Source organism: Dreissena polymorpha, chromosome 3, assembly GCF_020536995.1.
Source record: "Dreissena polymorpha isolate Duluth1 chromosome 3, UMN_Dpol_1.0, whole genome shotgun sequence".
NCBI classification, from domain to species: Eukaryota; Metazoa; Mollusca; class Bivalvia; order Myida; family Dreissenidae; genus Dreissena; species Dreissena polymorpha.
Window position 1 is genome coordinate 58721830 of NC_068357.1, and position 22585 is coordinate 58744414.

The 22585-nt window shown below is 36.3% G+C and overlaps 2 protein-coding genes and 1 long non-coding RNA gene across 3 annotated transcripts; 2 read left to right on the forward strand and 1 right to left on the reverse strand.

Annotated features, from left to right (window-relative positions):
* The first annotated feature begins 2012 nt into the window (after positions 1-2012).
* LOC127874333 (uncharacterized) lies at positions 2013-5805 on the forward strand. The gene is made up of 3 exons (XR_008046821.1): positions 2013-3671; positions 5405-5511; positions 5702-5805. It is a non-coding gene; the product is annotated as an uncharacterized LOC127874333 (long non-coding RNA).
* A 2453-nt stretch (positions 5806-8258) lies between these two features.
* Positions 8259-18530, reverse strand: LOC127874332 (uncharacterized). Its single transcript, XM_052418579.1, has 7 exons — positions 18451-18530; positions 13381-13500; positions 11433-11565; positions 9994-10225; positions 9210-9419; positions 8887-8973; positions 8259-8413 (listed from the first exon to the last, which is right to left on the reverse strand). Exons 3-7 carry the CDS (start codon positions 11507-11509, stop codon positions 8327-8329), a joined length of 693 nt encoding a protein of 230 aa, XP_052274539.1. The 5' UTR covers positions 11510-11565; positions 13381-13500; positions 18451-18530; the 3' UTR covers positions 8259-8326.
* On the forward strand, positions 18452-20605 carry LOC127874331 (uncharacterized). Its single transcript, XM_052418578.1, has 2 exons — positions 18452-18761; positions 19359-20605. Exons 1-2 carry the CDS (start codon positions 18753-18755, stop codon positions 20073-20075), a joined length of 726 nt encoding a protein of 241 aa, XP_052274538.1. The 5' UTR covers positions 18452-18752; the 3' UTR covers positions 20076-20605.
* Positions 20606-22585: the final 1980 nt, after the last annotated feature.

The window sequence follows — 22585 nt, forward strand, 5'->3', positions numbered from 1 at the left end:
GTTTTATTGTCTGTATATAATATTAACAATATATTGCATCATTTATATCATTTTTAATGAATAATATTTGGTTTTCCAAAGAATTTTGCTCATTTTAGCATTCAAATTTTATAGCTTATGAGCTAAAAAGTGGTAAAAGACTATTGTCCGGAAAAATTAAAAAAAAAATGGATATTTTAAAATGCCATAACTCTGTTATAACGCATGATATCAAGATGAAATAAAAAGCATTCATCTTCTTTTCAAAAGACCTTTCCAACAATGTATTACAGTTAGTTTGTAAATTTAACAAGATGTATTTGTGAAACATAAATGTCCCCCTATATGACGTTTGACCTTGAAGGATGACCTTGACCTTTCACCACTCAAAATGTGCAGCTCCATGTGATATACACATGCATGCCAAATATCAAGTTGCTATCTTCAATATTGCAAAAGTATTAATAAAATAAGCGATTTGGGCCACATATATTTGACCTTGAAGGATGACCTTGACCTTTCACCACTCAAAATGTGCAGCTCATAATTTAGATTTAGTCATTTCAGAGATGTACCCTTTATAGCTCAACTTGAGTTATTGTTGCTGGTCTTTGTCTGTTTTGCGATGTGTGTCTATATGTCAACATTTTTACTTAAACAATATCTCCTACTAAACCTTTGGACAAAGCTTGATGAAACTGGCAGGAATATTCCTGGCATGAAGGTCCTTCAATGTTGCTCCAAGAATTGTTTTCCATGAAATCCTTGTTGCTCTGGCAACCAAAAGGAAAAACTTAAAAAATCTACTCTGAAACTGCAAGGCCTTGGGCTGAGATATTTAGCATGAAACATTGTGTGGTGGACCTTTACCTGTGGGCAAGTCGATTTTTTGTCGAGCCCACTTATGGAGAGCTCGACATATTTGTCACAGTTGGCGGTTTGGTGTATGTGGATCAGTCCGTCAGTATGAAAGTCCGGGTTAGGCTTGTCTGGAGCGTAAGTCTGTTATTGATTGGAGGAATTTCAAATAACTTACAATAAATGTTCACAATCATGACACGGCCGGTCACTGCTCAAGAAAACGTCAATATCTCAAAGGTCAAGGTCACACTTTGAGTTCAAATGTCAAAAATGGCCATAAATGACCTTGTCTGGGCCATTATTATGTCATTCATTGTCAGAATTAAATTCAATTTAAAATCATGTGTCACCATAATTTGACGGTGTTGCATGGGAAGGAATAATGTCGAAATCTCGAAGGTCAAGGTCACACTTTTAGTTCAAAAGTAAAAAATGGCCATAAATGAGCTTGTCCGGGCCATAACTGTGTCATTCATTGTAAGATTTTAAAATCATTAAGCACATTTGTTCACCATCACTCGACGGTGTGTCATAAGAATGAATTACGTCAAAATCTCCAAACTCAAGATTACACTTAAGAGTTCAAAGGTTAATTGGTGGGACTTGTACCATGATTGTTCAAACTATGTTCCTGGGGTCAAAATTGCCCCACTGGGGAGGGAAATGTAATTTCCTTATTAGTATATTAAAAAACCTCAAAAACAAAAAATTTCTCATAAATCACAAGGCCTAGAGCAAAGATATTTGGCATGAAAGTTCATCTTGTGGACCTTCACCAAGATTGTTCAAGTATCATTGGATCATATTTGCCCCACCCTCGGATCAAATTTGTTTTCCTTCTATAATATATATATAATGAACACTTAAAAATATTCTTCTCAAAAACTGCAGTGCGAACATACATATTTTGCATAAAACATCATCTGGTGAACTTCTATACAGATTTTTAAAATTATCAGCTGGGGGTACCAATGATAAATTCATTGAATTTACCTGCTAAGATTCATTTGCTTTGTGGAAATGCAATAACTTGCAATGTTTTTAAAGTGATTGAATGGTTCAACATTAACTTAAAATTAAAAAGAAAAAAACTATTTCATACATCATATTATACTTATAAAAAGCCATAATTGTAATGCTTTCATGGAAAAAAATGAATGTTTGCTTAATTTTCAAAAATATTAATAAATATTTAATGTTGAGGATTCTTCATAAAGGTTTTACGTGTGCACAGAATGTTATGGTAATCTCCAAAGCATTCCCATTACAAAATACATCCGATGTCTATGGATAAGTTATTTTTATGCCCCCTTTCGAAGAAAAGGGGGTATATAGTTTTCGCACTGTCTGTCAGTCTGTCACACTTTTCGTGTCCGCTTTCTAATTCAAATAATTTTCATTCGATCTTTACCAAACTTGGTCAGAAGTTGTGTCTAGACAATATCTAGGTCAAGTTCGAATTTGGGTCATGCCGGGTCAAAAACTAGGTCACGGGGTCACTTAGTGCATTTCAAGGATTTAGCATGGTGTCTGCTCTCTAATTGAAGTAGTTTGCATCAACATTCATGCGCCTGTCAAGTATCGGGCATTCAGCGTGAGAGTCGCGCATTTACGCAGCAAAACACCCTCTCACACAGCCAAATCTTATGCTCTCCTTTTTTATACGCCCGTTTTTAAAAACGGGACGTATTATAGTTTCACCCTTGGCGGACGGCGTCCACAGCAGTGTCCGCTCTCTAATTTAAATAGTTTTCATCCGATCTTCACCAAACTTGGTCAGAAGTTGTGTCTAGACAATATCTATGTCAAGTTAAAATATGGGTCATGCCGGGTCAAAAACTAGGTCACGAGGTCACTTAGTGCATTTCAAGGATTTAGCATGGTGTCTGCTTTCTAATTGAAGTAGATTTCACCCGATCTTCACCAAATTTGGTCAGAAGTTGTGTCTAGATGATATGTAGGTCAAGTTGGAATATGGGTCATGCAGGGTCAAAAACGAGGTCACAAGGTCACATATTGCATTTCAAGTATTTAGCATGGTGTCCGCTCTCTTATTGAAGTAGTTTTCATATGATCTTCACCAAATTTAGTCAGATGTTATACTAAATGATATCTAGGTCAAGTTTAAATATGGGTCATGCCGGGTCAATAACTAGGTCTCGAGGTCACTTAGTGCATTTCAAGCATTGAGCATGGTGTCCAAAACCTTCGAAAGGGCATATCTTGTGACAGTTTGGCACTCTTGTTTAAAACTGACGATGCATGAAACTATTTTCACTCATATTTTTTATGTAATTTAAATGCCAAAATTTAGAAAATGCATATGAATGTGAAACGAAACTGTAAGTAAGTAAATAGTGTTACAGTTACTGTACAAACAACCCATTTTTTAAAAGAAGCATTTTTTTTTTGTAAACTGTACTGATGGTTTTGCTAGTTATGCCATAGGTTGTTGATAACTCGCGTTTGTTCAGCTAATTTCATTATTTCTTTTATAGCCATTAATGTGTTATCATGGTCATTGACGTGAACAAAAGCAAACTGTTATTTTTACAGCATCCAGTAAAAATACCCATATTGTAAATCACACGGGTACTACTGCTCTAATGTTTGATCAAGAATGCATCTAATGGATAATCAAACTAGTGGTTTCACTCAATTGATGTTTGCATATATAGGTAGGTGTACCTAGAGATTGAGCTGGAGACAGTGAAGGTGCTGACCTCTGTGTGGAACACTTAGAAGCTGGCAAGTTTTCATATTGAAGGGTATGGTTCCCAACCGCCCATCACACACAGAATGAAGCTTGTCGTCTTCCGCAGTAAAAACTGGTTAGTGCTCCACAATGCGATACCTGGTTCATATGTTTGTTGCTTGAGTATTAATTATTATTATCAAGATTATCTTGTTTTATATTTCTTGATTATTTGCTATTATATCCCCAGAAACATAGTATAGTGGGGTATATAGGAGTGACCTTGTCTGTCTGTCGATGGCTCTGTATTAAGTGTCCCCTCTCTAATTCAAGGTGTTTATTGGATCTTCACCAAACTTGGTCATAAGTTGTATGTAGATGATGTCTAGGTCAAGTTTGAATATAGGTCATGCCGGGTCAAAAACTAGGTCACGGGGTCACTTAGTGCGTTTAAAACATTCATCATGCTGTCCGCTCTGTAATTTAAGTAGTTTTCATCCAATCTTCACCAAACTTGGTTAGAATTTTATCTAGATGATCTCTAGGCCAAGTTTTAACATGGGCAATGCCGGGCTAAAAACTAGGTCACAGGGTCACTTTGTGCGTTTTTTAGCATTCAGTATGGTATCTGCTCTCTAATTCAAGTAGTTTTCATCCGATCTTCTCCAAACTTGGTCAGAAGTTTAATCTAGATGATCTCTAGGCCAACTTCAAACGTGGGCCATGCCGGGCCGAAAAATTAGGTCACATTGATTTTGACTTTAGGTCCTATAACACTGGCTTGCGACACCTGTCGACAGGCTTTCAACACAAATTTTTGGAATAAATAGTGACTGAATATCTATCTAAGTTTGGTTGTGAGTTTATCTGGGCCATAACTATGTCATTCATTGTGAGATTAAACAAAAAAAATGCACATTTGTTTACCATCATTGAACGGTGTGTCATGCCAAAGAATTGTCGATATCTCTGAGGTCAAGGTCACAATTGCATAATAACTCTTAAAATCGCCAAACATGTAAATATGTTTTTCTTATCTTGTGAAGACAGCATGCAAAATATTCTGTGTCAATGCGGTATGTGGGGTTATTCCTGGTATATTGGAGTCTGTATGTTGGTTGGTCTGTTGTGGATTTGTCTATCCATTCAAACTTGTAAATATGTGATCAGCATGAAAAGAAGATTTTCAAAACACAATTTTTATTTGCATTGATTTCACATCCAAGAGTAATGGTCTTGATTCCTTGATCCTCGCTCATTAACATTCACAGGGACAGCAGGGGTATTTTATTATTGTTTATGACCAAGTTTGTATTATATTTGTTTTGAAAGTGTGAACTTTTTAATGGATAAATAGATAGATTGAACAAAATTAATTTATTATGCCCTCCTTCGAAGAAGAGGGGGTTAATTGTTTTGCACATGTCGGTCAGACCGTCCATCAAATGGTTTCCGGATGATAACTCAAGAACGCATAGGTACATTAATCATGACTGGCAAATGACCCCTTCAATTATCAGTTCACTAGGTCAAAGGTCAAGGTCACAGTGACTCGAAACGGTAAAATGGTTTGCGGATGATAACTCAAGAAAGTTTAAGCCTAGGATCATGAAACTTCATAGGTACATTGATCATGACTGGTAGAAGACCCCTTTTGATTTCCAGGTCTCTAGGTCAAAGGTCAAGGTCACAGTGACCTGAAGCAGTAAAATGGTTTCCGAATGATATATATATATATATAATTAGCTATTGATACTTAAGTGAGAGTGATTACATGAGTATTCACACAATGGCTGCCACTACAACTGTACAAAAGAATGACACTCACAGTTCTCACCATAAACCCCAATACTCTTCTCTCCATAACAGGGTGCTGGAAGATGCTTACTGCTATATTGACTGCTTCCGAGCGCTTCCTGGACCTAAAAATTATCTCCCAGCAGCAACCTCCCCAAGGTGTGACGAGAGTCTTCAAGGTAATTGAAAGAGGGTGCAATGTGAAGTATAAATGCATAACGAGCCAAAATGGAAAGCTTAGGTTTGGAATAACTCGTCTCATGGTCAAAGTCACACTTAATACTCAATTTTCACATACCAGTATATATGCAAGAAAGCTCATTCAACAACTCGCTACAATCAGGTTATATGCTGAATTTATACTTTCAGGTCAAAGGTCCTAGGCCACTAAGAAATATTTCTTTTAAATCTCACTCAAATGGTGACCATATTGTTTCAATATGCAGAGTTTGGATTTGGCATCACTCACACTTGAAGATAAATATTCATTTGCCACATTATGATTTTGATTCTTCTTAGTAAATCACATATCCCGTTTTATTGTACCAAGAAACAAAACACCAATGCTCACCACAATTAATTAATGCGATTTGCAAAACCAATCAGGTTCAAACAAGATAAAAGGTTTGAACATTCAGTTCTATCCTTTAAATTTGTATCCGCTCATTATTGTCCCCTACCGGTTTCATCGGAGGGGATTTATGATCACATTTGATTCATACTTTGACAAAACAACACTTACCTGACATACCACAATGGGCTCCACCCAAACCATCCCCCATGCCCCACCCCAGAACTCCCCCCCCCCCCCGCCCCCCCTAAAAAAAAAAAAGACAACAATTTTTTTTTTTTTTTTTTTTTAAATATCATCTATAAAATGACCACACACCCACATTATACCCCCTCTACATGATGGCTTACGTTATACTGTCAAGCACTCGAATAGTCGAGCGCGCTGTCCTCTGACAGCTCTTGTTGCCTTAAATTTTCATTGTTCTTTGAAATTAAATTAATAATGGCCAATTTTTTTCACTGCTCTTTGTTATTATTTGTTTTTGGTTTACAACTTTTTCTGCAATCAATTTAAGGGGGCATGTCAATGGTTTTTCTCTATGCAATGGCAAATATTCAACATTCCACATGTCCGATTTTTATGAAAAATAAATGTACATGTATAAGGAACATTGATGAAATCGTTTTAAAAAGATTAGTGAAGGGCCAAAAAAATATTATTACATTATGGTCTTAGTGCTTATGGGGATCGAAATCTTGCCCACAACATTCACAATCTTAATGAATATTTTCTACACAAAACTACTGTTCCATTATTCATTATGGTCAGTGAGCATGCCCATAGCTGGATATGTTAATACTACTACGATTTCCTGCGCCCACAAAAAGTTTCGTGGGGATAACTTTTTTTAGCTTGACTATATATATATATATATATATATATATAAAGTGGAGCTATCCTACTCACCCCGGCGTCGGCGTTACCGTGAGCGTTGGAATGTTAAAGTTTGCATACCACCTCACATATTTCCTATGTCCTTTGACATATTGCTTTTATATTTTGCATACTTCTTTACCAACATGACACCAATCTATAAACAAGAGCAGACAACTGAATCAAGCATTTTTGTAAGAATTATGGCCCTTTTTTCACTTAGAATATGAATATTATTGATAAATCTATGTTAAAAATTGCGTACAACCTCAAATATTTTCTATGTCCTTTGACATATTGCTTTCAAATTTTGCGTACTTCTTTACCAACATGATCCCAATCTATAAACAAGATCAGACAACTGTAATAAGCATTGCGACAGAATTATGGCCCCTTTTTCGGTGGAGCATATAGTTGCCAGTTTGTCTTTCCTTACTTACTTACTTCCTTACTTCTGTCACACTTTTGCTACCGTTTCTCATAGCGCCTTCAATACTTAACCAATCGCTTTCATATTTGGCATGTAGGTACCTTGCATGGACCTCTACCTTTTGATGAGGCTTGAGGTCACTGGGGTCAAGGTCACCGAGGCTAATAATAGACTTCCTTCTGTCACACTTTTGTCACAGTTTCTCATAGCACATTCAATACTTTAACGATCTCTTTCATATTTGGCACGTAGGTACCTTGCATGACCTCTTCCTTTTGATGAGGTTTGAGGTCACTGGGGTCAATGTCACCGAGGCTAATAATAGAATTTTTTAAGGTGGTTATTAACACATAGATTGACATAGCGCATCATCGGGGAGCATCCATCAGTTTCACTGATATTCTTGTTGTATGTTATATACGTGATCATAGATACTGTAAATTTTGTCTTATGCGACATGTTTATAATGTAGAAGATGAGTACCCTGTGTTTATGCAGTGCCCATTATATAACACAGATATGATTTGTTTATTCCGCTGTGTTTGAATGAAATGGAAACTTTGGTTTGTTCAATATGTTAATGGCCGATGAAAATGACAAGCACATATTTTTGATTGCAAAATGTGTGTATGTGCATGCTAATATATAACAACTACGTAATTATCATGCAAATTAGCTGTCATTTTAATTCTGCATGCTTGTATTGCATTGTTTATTTATATCTGATAAAAAATACTGATTCTTAGGTTACTTTATAAGTATGTTACTATTTTGCATGCTTACATGTTATAGGTAGTTAATTATAAAGTAATCCTTGTTTTGGTGGTATTATAATGTATAGCAGCATTTGTTCTACGAAAGTGCATGCGTGTTGCATCATATGACTTTGTTTTCTTTAACTATTCAGGTTATTTTATATAATTATGAAAAATAACAACAATTATATAATAATATGCAGAAGACAACAGAAAGGAAAGATGTCCTCAAAATAATAACACTAATATGGTCTTTTACTTATATTTTACTTTCAAAATAGGTTTGGTTGTGGTTTTTTTTTCAACAAAAAAAAACTTGTTTTAAGAATTAGTAGGACATTTCCACAATGAAACAGTGAGGGTTATCTGAAATTAACAGTATTTTTTACCTTCTTTCCATATCTTTTGACATTTCTGGTTGCAGACCTCTTAGCTCTGGCTGTGACAACCTGAGAATGAATTGTGTGTGTGAAAATATGGAAAACAAAATTATATAAACTAACTAGTTTATTTTTTATACAATTACAGAATGTTATGTTCTGATATAACTGAATGGTTATGACATCAACTCTATGGTCTGGCTTTCACACAAAGACATCTGTTGAACTTTTCATGTTAACCACTTAATGACAAACAATGCTCTTTGATGATTAAAGGCATTGCTTTAAAAGTATAGGACCTGCAGTCCAACTATTGCCTTACAGCTACCAATAATGAAGAGCATTATGGTGCTGATCAGGGGCAAAAAGGCGAGGCTAAAAAAGAGACATGACAGGGTGCCCAGCTTTACGGCTCTAGACATAACATTAATTTATAGGCTGTAACAAGCCATATGAGCAATCAATACTGGATTGCAATCACTTTATAAATGTTCATTAAGAATGATGAAATATCTGTACGATTAAATGCATAGAAAAGTTACCGTTATTTTATGTGTCTGAGGCTTAATGTCCCTGGGAACTGGTACTTCACTTGCATCCACCTTGTCTTGAATCTCTGGTTGAGCTCCCTACAATTTATTTAACCATAATACAGGTATTATACTTTTTTTAAACGGCTTATTTTAATCAAAAATATAAACATTACAGCAAAATCAAATTGTTATGAATATGTGTAGGTGGAAGCGCTTTGATTTTAGAGTCAATGTTAAGGTTTTAGCCTGACGCAGAATTGCAGTTTTGTGCATAAATCACATTTGCTTATGGCTCATAAATGCAGTCCACTTTGTTGTAGCACTAAACTCACAGTCTGCACAATATCCGAAAAGAGTGCTATGGTGCTGTCATGCTTCTGAACCGGTACTTCCGTGGCTGAGAGAGCTGGCCATTCTGTAGGATCTTGAACAGCAGCCTCCACACACAGCTGGTTTGGCAGGTCGTCATGTATGGATGCTAAACACCTCCTAGCCCCTTCAGCACTCAGATGTAGTCCATCATGGGACAAGTACAGGGACTTCTTAAAATTAAATTTTGATTATTGATAGTTACCGTACTAATTTGTTTTAAACATAACTAAGATATTAAAGCAGCAAATTAAATGAACTGGTTTCCCTCAACGAATGAAAAAATATTTTAGTTTCAATCAATTAGAGTGTACAACTCTGAACTGACCAAAATGATCATCCTGACAAAACTTATACAAGAACTTCTAAAAAAATGATAATACATTTCATTAACTTCCATATTACAGCACAGACAGATATCTTTAATTATGGGGCTTTACTTCTAGAGCTGAAACCAACAAAACGTGCAAGTGTACCACCACAAAGTAATACATCTATTTTAAAATTCATGATATTTCATGTAAAAGTTATTAAGAAACCAGTAATTGCAACAAAACTGCTCAATGAGTCAATTTTCACCAATTAAGGAGGCATATCTCTTGAGCAAAGAAGGATGTCTGAACAGAATTTGGGATTGGTCCACCGCAGTATAATGATGCATATATTTATTTTAAGTTTCATGATGATGAAATTCCATGCAACAGTTGCTGAGAAACTTCCTATTTCACTCTAGATCTTTCCCTATACCTGTTTAGTTGCTGCATAGTCCATGTATCTCACAGAAGGCACATGGTGACTCAGTTCCCACAGCATGCTGTTTGCGCTCCTTATCCACTGGCAGTAGTTCCTCAACTGTGCCCCTGAGAGTGGCCATCGGGGAAACATTCTCACATCAAAATCACGTGGAAGAATCACGCAAAGCACCACGTGTATTTCAGTGCACACACTGAATACAACATCAAGGATCTCAGTCACACAACTAAAAATAACAAGCAAATTCATTGAATTGATATACCCTGCCAATATGCTTCTGGACAAAAAAGTGTTATATTTGACACTAAAGAAGCATTTTTTAAGAAACAAAGGGCCATAACTCTGCTATTAACAGATGGTGTACGATGCCATTTGGCCTGCAGCATCCTCTTATCCATATATATACTCATACCAAGTTTCAATGAAATCCGCCAAAGCACTTCCAAGATATGGCTCTGGACACAAAAGTGCTGGACGGACAGATGGAAAGACAGACGGACAGACAACCCCAAAACAATATCCATCCTCCTATGGCAAGGGATAATAAGGTAATGGTATAAGTTGCTCATTGTATTATCTTCCCATCACAAACAATTATTAAATAGAGATGTGTTCGTCAGAAACACAATGCCCCATATTGCGCCGCTTTGTATTTATTTTTTTACCTTTGACCTTGAAGGATGACCTTGAACCTCCACCACTCAAAATGTGCAGCTTCATGAGATACACGTGCACACCAAATATCAAGTTGCTATCTTCAATATTGAAAAAGTTATGGCCAATGTTAAAGTTTTCAGACGGACAGACGCCATATATTTGACATTTGACCTTGAAGGATGACCTTTCACCAATTAAAAATGTTCAGCTCCATGAGGTACACACGCATGCCAAATATCAAGTTTCTATCTTTAATAATGCAAAAGTTATGGCCAACGTTGAAGTTTTTTTTCCCGACGGACGGACAGACTGACACACATACTGACTGACGGACAGTTCAACTTCTATGTGCAACCCTACCGGGGGCATAAAAAGTTACAAACAACTACAAAAATATTTGAGAAACTAACTTATTTTATTTCATTAAAATGCCAATCCAAAAAAATCTAATAAGAAAGTGATACTAAGTTGATCAAGCTCATTTTTATTCATGCTGCTAAGCTGTTCAGTGGCGGATCCAGGGTTTCTAGTTAGGGGGTTGGTGTGGACATTCAATAATACAGGCCAATGTAAAAGCATAATGGTGTAGTGGATGTGGTGTCCGCCTAGTGATAGGGAGTTAGGAGGTTCTCATTATCTTCTCCATAAACACCAAGTTCTGGTTCTTCCCAGGAACAGACTCGAGTGTCTCAATAAGCATAGTGCGTTCCCTGCAATAAAGCTAAGGTAAAAAGGTTAAATAAAAACTAAAACTGAAAAATTACTGTTCAACATACCGGTAGAAATTGCTATCCTTGCAGCAAACATCGTTAGAGCCAAGATGCAGGTACAATATGTCGTAACAACCTGACATCAGCTCTTGATGCAGCAGCTTTCTAAAGCCCTTCCGGTCAGACACATACTTTGCACCTGCATAGTAAAATAAGATCTTCCATTTGGAATTGGTTTTCATTTGCAATAATTTTTCTTGAGTTGTCATTTGTTATTGAATATTATGAAAAATAGTCATCATTGCTATGTTCGAGACAAGCAAGCTTATCTTTGTTAATATTTATCTCACTTGTTCTATGTTGCATCAAATTTCTGGATTTGCAATCTTTTTCCCCATTTTGGTTACAGCAGAAAGGGTATTTTGCTTGATTCCATAATACATGTTTTATCAGTGTAATAATATACATGACGTGTACATGTAAATACCATGAAACTGTTAGGGTAAAATATCTTTTTGGGTATTGAAGCAATATTCAGTGGAGTTTTAAGCATTTCTTTAAAAACAAGAGATGCGTTTGTTGGAAACACAATGCCCCCTATTGCACCGCTTTGAAGCCATGTACATGTATTCAAACTTTGACCTTGAAGGATGACCTTGACCTTTCACCACTCAAAAATGTGCAGCTCCATGAGATACACATGCATGCCAAATATCTAGTTGCTATCTTCAATATTGCAAATTTTGACCTTTGACCTTGAAGGATGACCTTGACCTTTCATCACTCAAAATGTGCAGCTCCATGAGATATACATGCATGCCAAATATCAAGTTGCTATCTTCAATATTTAAAAAGTTATGGCCAATGTTAAAATTTTCAGACGGACGGAATATTTGACATTTGACCTTGAAGAATGACCTTGATTTTCACCTTTTACCACTCAAAATATTCAGCTCCAAGAGATACACATGCATAAAAAAAATCAAGTTGCTATCTTCAATATTTAAAAAGTTATGGCCAATGTTAAAGTTTTCGGACGGACGGAATATTTGACATTTGACCTTGAAGAATGACCTTGACCTTCACCTTTCATCACTCAAAATGTTCAGCTCCAGGAGATACCCATGCATGCCAAATATCAAGTTGCTATCATCAATAGTGAACAAGTTATGGCCAATGTTAAAGTTTTCGGATGGACGGACAGACGCCATATATTATACATTTGACCTTCACCTTTCACCACTCAAAATGTTCAGCCTCAGGAGATACACATACATGCCAAATATCAAATTGCTATCGTCAATAGTGAAAAAGTTATGACCAATGTTAGTTTTCGGACGGATGGACATATGCCATATATTAGACCTTTGACCTTGAAGGATGACCTTGACCTTCACCTTTCACCACTCAAAATGTGCAGCTCAATGAGATGCACATGCATGCCAAATATAACGGTGCTATGTTAAATATTGAAAAAGTTATGACCATTAAAGTGTTCGGACGGACGGACAGACTGACAGTTCAACTGCTATATGCCACCCTACCGGGGGCATAAAAACAATTATTTGGTACACAAAGCTTCAAATAAATATTAAAATTAGCAACCTTTTTTCCAAAGGCAGCAACAAACACTGCAGGGCTAGATTGAACTTTACCGGTACGCAGTTGTTTACAACCATCGACAAAGCGGGGGTTTGGGGGCAGTAGCCCCCGATACTAAAGAAATATATAGGATAAAAGGATAATAAGGTGTTGCGTAAGTTGTTATGTGTTAGGTGTTAAGGGTTAGAGTACGCTGTTTGATGTTAAGTGTTGCGTACCGGTAAAGTTCAATCGTCCCCACTGCAGTATAAGACAGTAGCTAAAATAATTATGCCAACGAAAAAATCATCAAAAGATTATGGCGGCAATTTATATAGACTATTTAAGACAGTAAAAGGGGTAATATAAAGCAGCATGCCACAGAAACATGTTGGGTCTCACACTCAACTATAAACAGTTAAAAATTATTCACCAGATACGGGCAGAAAGTCAATCCTTGCATTTGGAGGACATGCAGACTTCAAACGATGGACATTGGAATCCCCGGCAATAAGAACACGAACATCGCTGCTGCACCAGACATGTTCTTCACCTGAAACAGAATAAACGGCTCTAGGAGAAGTGCCCCCCGGAGAACTGCCCCCCCCCCCAAAGATTTTTCACTGGGCGGAGAACTGCCCCCTCACTCTTTTTTTATAGGGCGGAGAACTGCCCCCCTGCTGATTAATAAGGGGCGGAGAACTGCCCCCCTGTCAGAATTGATGACCCGGAGAAGTGCCCCCTAATTAAAGAAATTTCGCGGCTATATATAAAACGAGTATTATAATGACAATAACGCCAGTAACTTTCTTGCTATTATGTCTGGAAATTGAGTGAAATTTCAAAAGTAATATAAAGTTGTACAAGTATTAAAGTTATAAAACGGCAAAAAAATACCTGCCTCGGCATGGACGTCGCCATCTTGATAATCACGTGATTTTCGTCTATGTTAACAAAGAAAAACAAATCACTTTTTGCTAATAAAAAGTTTTCGCGGCTGAATTATTTGATATTTTCCCCGTAATCAAAACAAACAATTAGCATGCAATTTAATCCATCCGTATGCAAGCTGAAAACAATAATTTATTTGTTTGTTTTCGCCAATTACGGATTTGGACGGTTCAATATAATAAACCCGTATGCCGCTTTATTCAAAGCTAACAAGTTCTTAACAATTAAGGTCGGTCCGGTCTACCAATTAAAAGATCGCGGTGCTTATCGTTAACGGTAACAAGTTCTCTGCCTGCCTAATTAGCTGCTAATTAAAGCAACTGTTACCGATTTTGTTTGTTTGGCATGTCGACATGATCTGCTCAAAATGCTAACTGTTGCAGATTGTATGTATGTATGAATGTATGTTTTGAACGTTTATGTAAGCATGTATATATTTTTTAATGTATGTCTGAATGTATGTATGTATGATTGTAACTGTGAATGTATGTATGCATGTAATGTGTGTATTTATGTATGTTATTTTGTATTTCACATGAATTAACTAAACAACATAAATAAATTGATTATTAATTCGACTTCACTTTACTTTTTTCTTCAAGTCAGCTAAATTATTGCCTTTGCTTTGCCTATTAATTTACTTTTTTATACGTTTAGTTACGTTTTTTTTTCCATGGGTCAATACTATCTTTATCACGGATTCTAGATTACACGGATAAGAAACGGGACCGTTACGCCAAATATCTTGTCGTGTCTAAGTCACGTGACCGTGTCGTAACTATCGATCTTTTATCGAAGCGCCGAGGTTATAAATTTGATGTACTCACTCACGTATTTTGTTAAATTATAGTTTCATTTCTAGGCCGATTTTGACAAATTATATATCATTAGAAAGCTAACGTAACGTAGTTTTCAGATATATCATTATATATTGAGTTTTTCTTCTGATTTCGGCAGCCCGGCGAGTTATAACTTTAACTTTTGCAAATAACATACCGTTTTGGAGTTTTAGAATCTAGATTTACGGTTGACATGTTCGTACTTTATACCGATTTGTAGCGTTTATATTTGGAGTTCAGTTTTAAAAATAACATCTTGCTTAGGAGAATAGAATTCTGTATACGATAGAAAAAAAAATTGTTTAAAAACTAAAGTAATTAAGGAATGAAGGCGGGAAAATGTAGCGCGCGTTCCTAACGCTCTGAACTGATGCTACGGTCTTGGCGATTATGCTTTTGTTTAGATACCGGCCATTGAATTTCCTTTGCCATGATTATTATATTTTTTATGAAATATATTGAAATATTTTGTTCTAGAGACATATCCATAAAGCTAAGTATTAATGAAGCTTAATAAATTTACGATTTCAGCTCTTGATTATAACACAGAAAGGGTGTTAATTTTATGATGAAACAGCGTATACAAATGTATAGCGGACCCTCTTGATATTTTTCGGCTTTGCATACTTCAAATATAATGGGTGTCAAAACATTCATCGTTTGTTGTTTATTATCAAAAAGGTAATTATGTAAAATTATATGAAAGGTTATTAACCATAAATTATAAATTAATTAAAATTATTTAAAGATTCTTGAAAATCACGGTCAACTGTCTATGCATGTATATTGAAATATCTTTATAAGTTAACAGAGTTATAAATATATAGAATTCTAAATTAAAACACTGTATTATTTGTATTTTTCGGAAAGATTATTCATACACTCTTTATAGGACTACGAAATGACGGAGTTTTTTTACCGGTACCCGCTAAATACGTCAAATGTTAAGTATTAGATTTTTTAAATGTTTAAAATGTACATGTATAGGTATTAAGCACTTATAATTATTGTGATTTAGCTGGCTGACATCTATACAGTATTTAGTTTATGGCAATCTGTATGGGCAGATGACTATAAATGTTTTCAATACGCTACATATCTCATAAACGCAAAATTGAGTATTGGGCGTTACATTACTCCAAGAAATGACCACTAATACCACGAGAAGACATGGAGGTATCATAAAAAGTGTAATCTGACCAGACATTGCCACCTGTGGTTAGGGACCAATATACAAGTATAGGTCCCTGCTGTGGCGTATGACACCATAGTGTTATTTAGTATTGGTCGGCACAGTATCTGATCATAACGAGATAATTGGTTTGTGCTGAACACAGGGGCAATAAAACCACAGATCTATCAATAAACAAGATTATTGAGATATCTTTTTTTGAACACCGCGATAAAAATGCTCAAACCATGGACTCTAGAATACACGGATAAGAAACATGGCAACATTCTCAGAATCATCACTGCTATATGTGTAATCACCTAACAATTCGTCTAAAAATAATTTATATATTTGAGTTGAAGACGATGTACTGTTGTTTAAGTCTGAATAAACTATCTGTCTGCCTGTCTAAATCCAAGCCGTCATCGTCCCGGTGAAAAAATCTGATTTTCAATAGTTGGACATGATGCCCTGATGTCAAAATACGAAATGACCCGCGTAACACGGACCGTGATTTTCAAGAATCTTTAATAAATTGATAATTTAAGGTAAATAACATTTCAAATAATTATACATAATTACCTTGTTGATAATAAACAGCAAACGATGAATGTTTTTGACACCCATTTTATTTCAAGTATGCATGCAAAGCCGAATAATATCGAGAGGGTCCGCTATATACGCTGTTTCATCATAAATTTTACAACCTTTCTGTGTTATAAACAAGAGCTGAAATCGTTAATTTATTAAGATTCATTTATAATAAGCTTTATTGATATGTTTCGTGAACAAAATACTACAATATATTCCATAAAAAATATAATAAGATGGCAAAAGAAATTCAATGGCCGATTTCTAAACAAAAGCATAATCGCCAAGACCGTAGCATCAGTTCAGTGCGTTAGGAACGCGCGCTACATTTTCCCGCCTTCATTCCTTAATTACTTTGGTTTTTAAACAAAAATTTTTTCTATCGTATACAGAATTCTTTTCTCCTAAGCAAGATGTAATTTTTAAAACTGAACTCCAAATATAAACGCTACAAATTGGTATTAAGTACGAACATGTCAACCGTAAATCTAGATTCTAAAACTCCAAAACGGTATGATATTTGCAAAAGTTAAAGTTATAACTCGCCGGGCTGTCGAAATCAGAAGAAAAACTTAATATATATTGATATATCTGTTTACTGCGTAACGTAAGCTTTCTAATGATATATAATTTGTCAAAATCGGCCGAGAAATGAAACTATAATTTAACAAAAGACGTGAGTGGGTACATCAAAATGTATAACCTCGGCGCTTCGCTGTACGCTAATCGTAAAAGATCGATAGCCACGACACGTTAAAACGCGCGGTGGTAAAACATAAAATTTGTATTTCTTGTGTTTAACTCGCTATAAATCCATTAATAACAACAGGAATATACTAAAAGTTATATTTTTTTGAAAGAGGAATTAATAAGCAACAAGATAACGTATAAACCAATAAAATCGGATGAATAGTTTTTGCATAAGATTGAATTTACTAAAGTAAGGGTCAAATACTCGATTCATCTCCTGTCAATATACACTCCGTGTCTTTATATATAAATTAATTCCGATGTAACTTTTCCTCCATAAGTACTGAGTTGCACGTCTATATATAGTTGCGACACATGGCCAGTATTAACATGCACGCGTTTCCTGTGTGGATCTCGACTATGTTTCGCGCTCTTATTAAAACACGACTTTTACATGGCATTCATGTATAGTGAGTGGTGAAGATGCGTACCAAGGGCCTTAAACAGTATTATCACATGCCTCTAGACAATTTGTGTTATTCAGTTCGATAAATGGCAATATACTTGTACTTAAATTAATTTGTTACCGGATAAAATGTGTACGCCGATAACGTAAAATTACCCGTAAGTATTGTTTTCACTACGTAACTAATAACTAATATGACACCGGGGGGGGGGCAGTTCTCCGCCCCTACAGATTTGATGGGGGGGGGGCAGATATCCGCCTACTAAATTCTGACAGGGGGGGCAGTTCTCCGCCCCTACCGATTTGCTGGGGGGGGGGGGGGGCACCTCTCCGCCACCTTTAAAATAAGGGGGCAGTTCTCCGGATTCCAGAATAAACAAAAGGCTTCCCGAATCAAATCAAATCAAAATTTATTTATTGTCGGTATGAGGATAACAAAGGACATCGTTCCACGAACCCTGGGGAAGTTTAAAAACTCAAAATACAACACGACAACAAACAAACGCCCGAATTCAAATACAATCCGAACCTGGATTTTCCAAACAAGTTTAACAACGTTCAGTTTTTAAATAGGTAACGTCGCGAAATCAAATTACAAATTCTAAACGAGCACTTTCAAACGATTAAATGTCACGCAACGCGGTTCTCTTAAACTGCAACGTAGTCTCTGGTCAACAACAGCTGTTTTATAGTATGTAAGCTTTGGTCAATACTGACGAGAATAAAATTCTCTGGACTCTCTAAAAACCCTTGTTAAACAAGTTCAAAACAGAAAGGGAGATCACCACCACTTACTATAGCCTATCCTCTCCCCTGATTCAAGATCAGTGTTCTGATTGGCCAAAATGATTTGGGCGACCGTGGACCAACAGGCCTCTGCAAAAGGCACATATGACGTCCTATAGCTTGTGCAACGATGCGTGTATCAAGTTCATTTTACGTTACATGTTTACATAACGCGCTGTTATATAAAATACACTATTTAACATCGTTTCACGGAGTAGGCAGGTCAGCACATAATGTAGTCGTGAAGACGCAGCGAGACCTGTAAATAAACTCTGACATTCACACACGTTTCGTGGAGTTATCAGGACAAAATGGAAAAGGTATGTTATAGTTATTTACAATAGTTTTAACCTATTTATTTTAGTTCGATTACAGTGTGTAATTGTGTGTGTATTTTTGAAGTTTATGAGGCCCTTCTGCGCCTGAGGCTGTATTTTGTGAGGACCCGGAGTGTGTCCCAGCACTCCCACCCTTTTGCGCACTTGACTTATGTTGGGGCTAATTTTGAATTATAAGTGCAATGTCAAGCTATTTAGTGTTGTTTTTTTACTGGAGTATACATGTATTCAGTATAAGTCTGTTCTTGGCCTGTGGGGTGGGAACCGGAGTACATATAAAGCCTCGAAGTTATTTTAAACAAAGCACCACTTACCGGTGTGTTTACATCTATAAACACCCATTTGTGCACCCCATTAAGTCACGTGATCCTGCACCCTGTTAGGGCGCGTTCTCAAGATAAGCTGTGAAGGCCCTAAGTACTGGTGCTTCCCAGGAAACAGACTCGAGAGTGGCCCAATAAGCGTAATGCTTTCGATATATTCTAACGAAAAATAAGTAGATTTAAACTAAAACTTCTAAAATATATCATATATTAAAAACAAACAACTATAACCAATTATTGTATACATATCGTACAGGATAACGTCGAAGATAACGAATGGCTGAAGCAGACGAAATATATCAACCATAAAGATCCTGCAATTACAACTCTGGCGCAGTCTATAACATCCGGTATTGCAGACGACAGAGCAAAAGCGGTGGCCATACACGATTGGGTGCGAGATAACATCCAGTTTGGCTGGACGAAACATTTCTGGGCGGACTCTGCCACTGATGTGTTGGCCGCCGGGAAAGGGTTTTGCAACACGAAATCCACGTTATTCGTCGCTTTGTTACGTAACGTGGGTATTCCTGCGCGTCAGCATTTTGTGACCATACACTGCGACAGTTTGCATGGCCTCGTGAAAACGGGGTCAGAGTACGTGGACCACGCGTATGCGGAGGTGTACCTAGACGGGAAGTGGCTAAAAACGGATAGCTACGTCATAGATAGTAAACTATTTCGGAATGCTCAGGCCCGATTGACGACCGAAAATAGACTTATCGGATATGGAACAATACAGGGCGGCCAGAATACCTGGGACGGACGCACGGACAGCTTCGCCCAGTTTGTTAACGACGGACGTGTGGATTATCTTACGACCAGAGACTATGGCGTTTTTGAAGACGTTGAGACGTTTTATAAGACCGCTCCGGAGACAATCAATGGCGGCCGTTTCACACGTGCCATCATTTGTGTGCTGGCGATGACTGGTCTTATAAACAAGAAAACGGAGTCCTTAAGGAAATCTTAAAACCAAACTTCGGCTTTCGCGTTTCATCATGCTAATAGCAAAAATGTATACCGGCACATTCGTTAGTTTCAATATGTTGAAAGTTGTCAGTTTGTACATGTGACGTGGTTAATGCATTTTCAAAAAGTGAACTTCCCGCTTTTACTGTATTTTCGTGTAAATGGCGTCTCGTATAAAAAAATCTAGTTAAGACTGAAAATGTCATTCTTGATTAGCCTTTGCGGAATGAGAATCTATTTAATAGGAAAGATGGTGCATAACAGCATATACGGAAGTCTTTAATACTACAAACTCGTACACTTTCATTACTACTAACAATATTAAGAAAAGAAAAAAGCTTAAGATTTCTAAGCGATGCTGTTATTTTCTTAATATTTCGTAAAAACTAAAATAATATAATAAAACAACTATCATTATAATAAGCATAAAATGTTATGAAGCTACGTAAGTTGATCGTGAGATTTTGAACGGGCATGTTTAATGAGTTAATATTGTCATTATTTGAGTTGAATAAAAGTTCCGTTTTCTTGCGGCGATCTAAGCTGTATACAAAACAAATATCGGAGAAAGGCAAATACTTTCTCAATCTCAACCAACCACCCCACCATAGCTTGTATACAAGTACATAGGCCCTAAGGCACTCGCCTCAGAACCCAAGTAAATAAGCTGTTCTAAACAGGTAATGTTTCAAAAAGAACCTTATTCATATTTTAATTAAGCCCAGTAATCATAATAACACAATCTTTTAATGTTGTGAGCAATTTTAATGACCTGCTAATAAAAAATGGGACTTCTTAAGTGTTAAAATGGTTACAGTTCAGCCACAAAAGGAAAAGTGTCAGTCACCATGATGACCATGTATTTCAATGGGCCGGAATCATATCTTACTAACCAAAGAAATCATCAGAACAAAAAATCATGTACGGAGCAAGTTTCATGAAGATTTTACAAACAAATGTTACTTCTAGAGAGTTCACAAAGTTTCACTTATTTACTCTAGGGACCTAGTTTTTGACCCCAGTTATAAACTAAGAGGTCGAGATTTCATTGCGAGAAATATTTTGACCAAGTGTTTGGCCCCATATGAACCAGTTTCAAACTACGCCGAGATATCATTTGGACAAATGTTCTGACAAAATTGTATGAAGATTGGGCAATAAATGTGGCCTCTAGATTTTTCGGCGTAAGCTGCATAAGCCAGCTTTTCACCTTAGCCTGACCTTTGTAAGTGTCCAATAAAATTCCAATAAAATTTCCCGCGGCTAGGTACGAATGAATACACTTCATTTATTCCATTGGCTGATTTGAGTATACCAACAGAACATTGGAAACATATCCGCGTCTTTGTAACACTGTTTTACTGTATGAAACAATTTTATCTCGAATGAAAAGGCTTAATAGATAGAACAGTTTTACACTCAATTCTCTACATCAATACAGTTTGTGCGTACACCTTTTATTTTCAGAGTATTACCAGCGCAAGAGCGTTTATACTTAAAAGGCTATGTTCTCATATTTAGTACTTACTTCCTTATTCCTGTCAACATGTTAACATGTAAAAGTATAAAGAGCAATGGAAGCGAGGCCTCACTTTAAAGCATTGCATTTCAACCCGCGAGGTATATCGGGTCAATTCGCGGACATTCAGAGTTTATATACAGGTCATCACCGGAGTTGGCGGCCAGTAAAATAATCGTTATATAATAAAGACGCTATCCGTGAACTAGGTGACCTGGAATTTTCTTTAGACCAGAAATATGTTAAATAAAGATATTCAGCAATATAATTATGGTATGTAAATAGTAGATTCGTAATGTGTTTTCAACAATACAATGATAAATATTATTGTTGATAAATTTAACAATAATTATTCGTCCATATTGCTTAATGTACTAAAGTGATATTATGAGCATGTAACAGTTTATAGGTGTCTATCGCAACCGTTGATTATTTTTGATGTTTCTACTTCATATACACTTATATTAATTAATGCAGCATCATCATACTAAAACAATATACCAGAAAGAGAAAAATAATGCATTTGAATATCAACCGTACTTTCGTTTGACAACTGATCATGCGTTTACGAGTTGAACCTAAATTTAGTTTTAGTGCAGACTTGTTCATACGACACAAAGACACGAAATTGTTTTACGGATCATTTCAGCTTACAGGACTGGGTGGGTCACGTAAGAATATCGAATATAAAATATATTTTTATAAACAACTGGTAGCAAGGTGAGTTGCAGATAATTAATCAGTAACCACATTTTAACTAACTATTTTGACCTGTTAATTCTTTTCAGCTCAATTCAACAGTGCAAAATGCCCATAATATCACTTTAAGCATTAGCACGATGATAATTGATACTGTTAATAATCGAATCAAATAGCAATGCCCGACAAACCACTAAAACAGGTTTGTTCGAAGAACGCGCCTATAAATACGGATACTTCTCGTGTGGCCGGTTGACTCATATGTTTAAATTTCACTTCCATTCTTCTTTTGG

What these genes read in the sequence shown, in the direction of transcription:
- LOC127874332 (XM_052418579.1), bottom strand. Translation starts at nt 11,509, where the DNA reads ATGTCAGGTTGTTACGACATATTGTACCTGCATCTTGGCTCTAACGAT. An exon ending in ACTATGCAGCAACTAAACAG is followed by an intron (nt 9,420 to 9,993) that starts GTATAGGGAAAG and finishes TTTAATTTTAAG; the next exon opens with AAGTCCCTGTACTTGTCCCA. An exon ending in CTCAGACACATAAAATAACG is followed by an intron (nt 8,414 to 8,886) that starts GTAACTTTTCTA and finishes ATTCATTCTCAG; the next exon opens with GTTGTCACAGCCAGAGCTAA.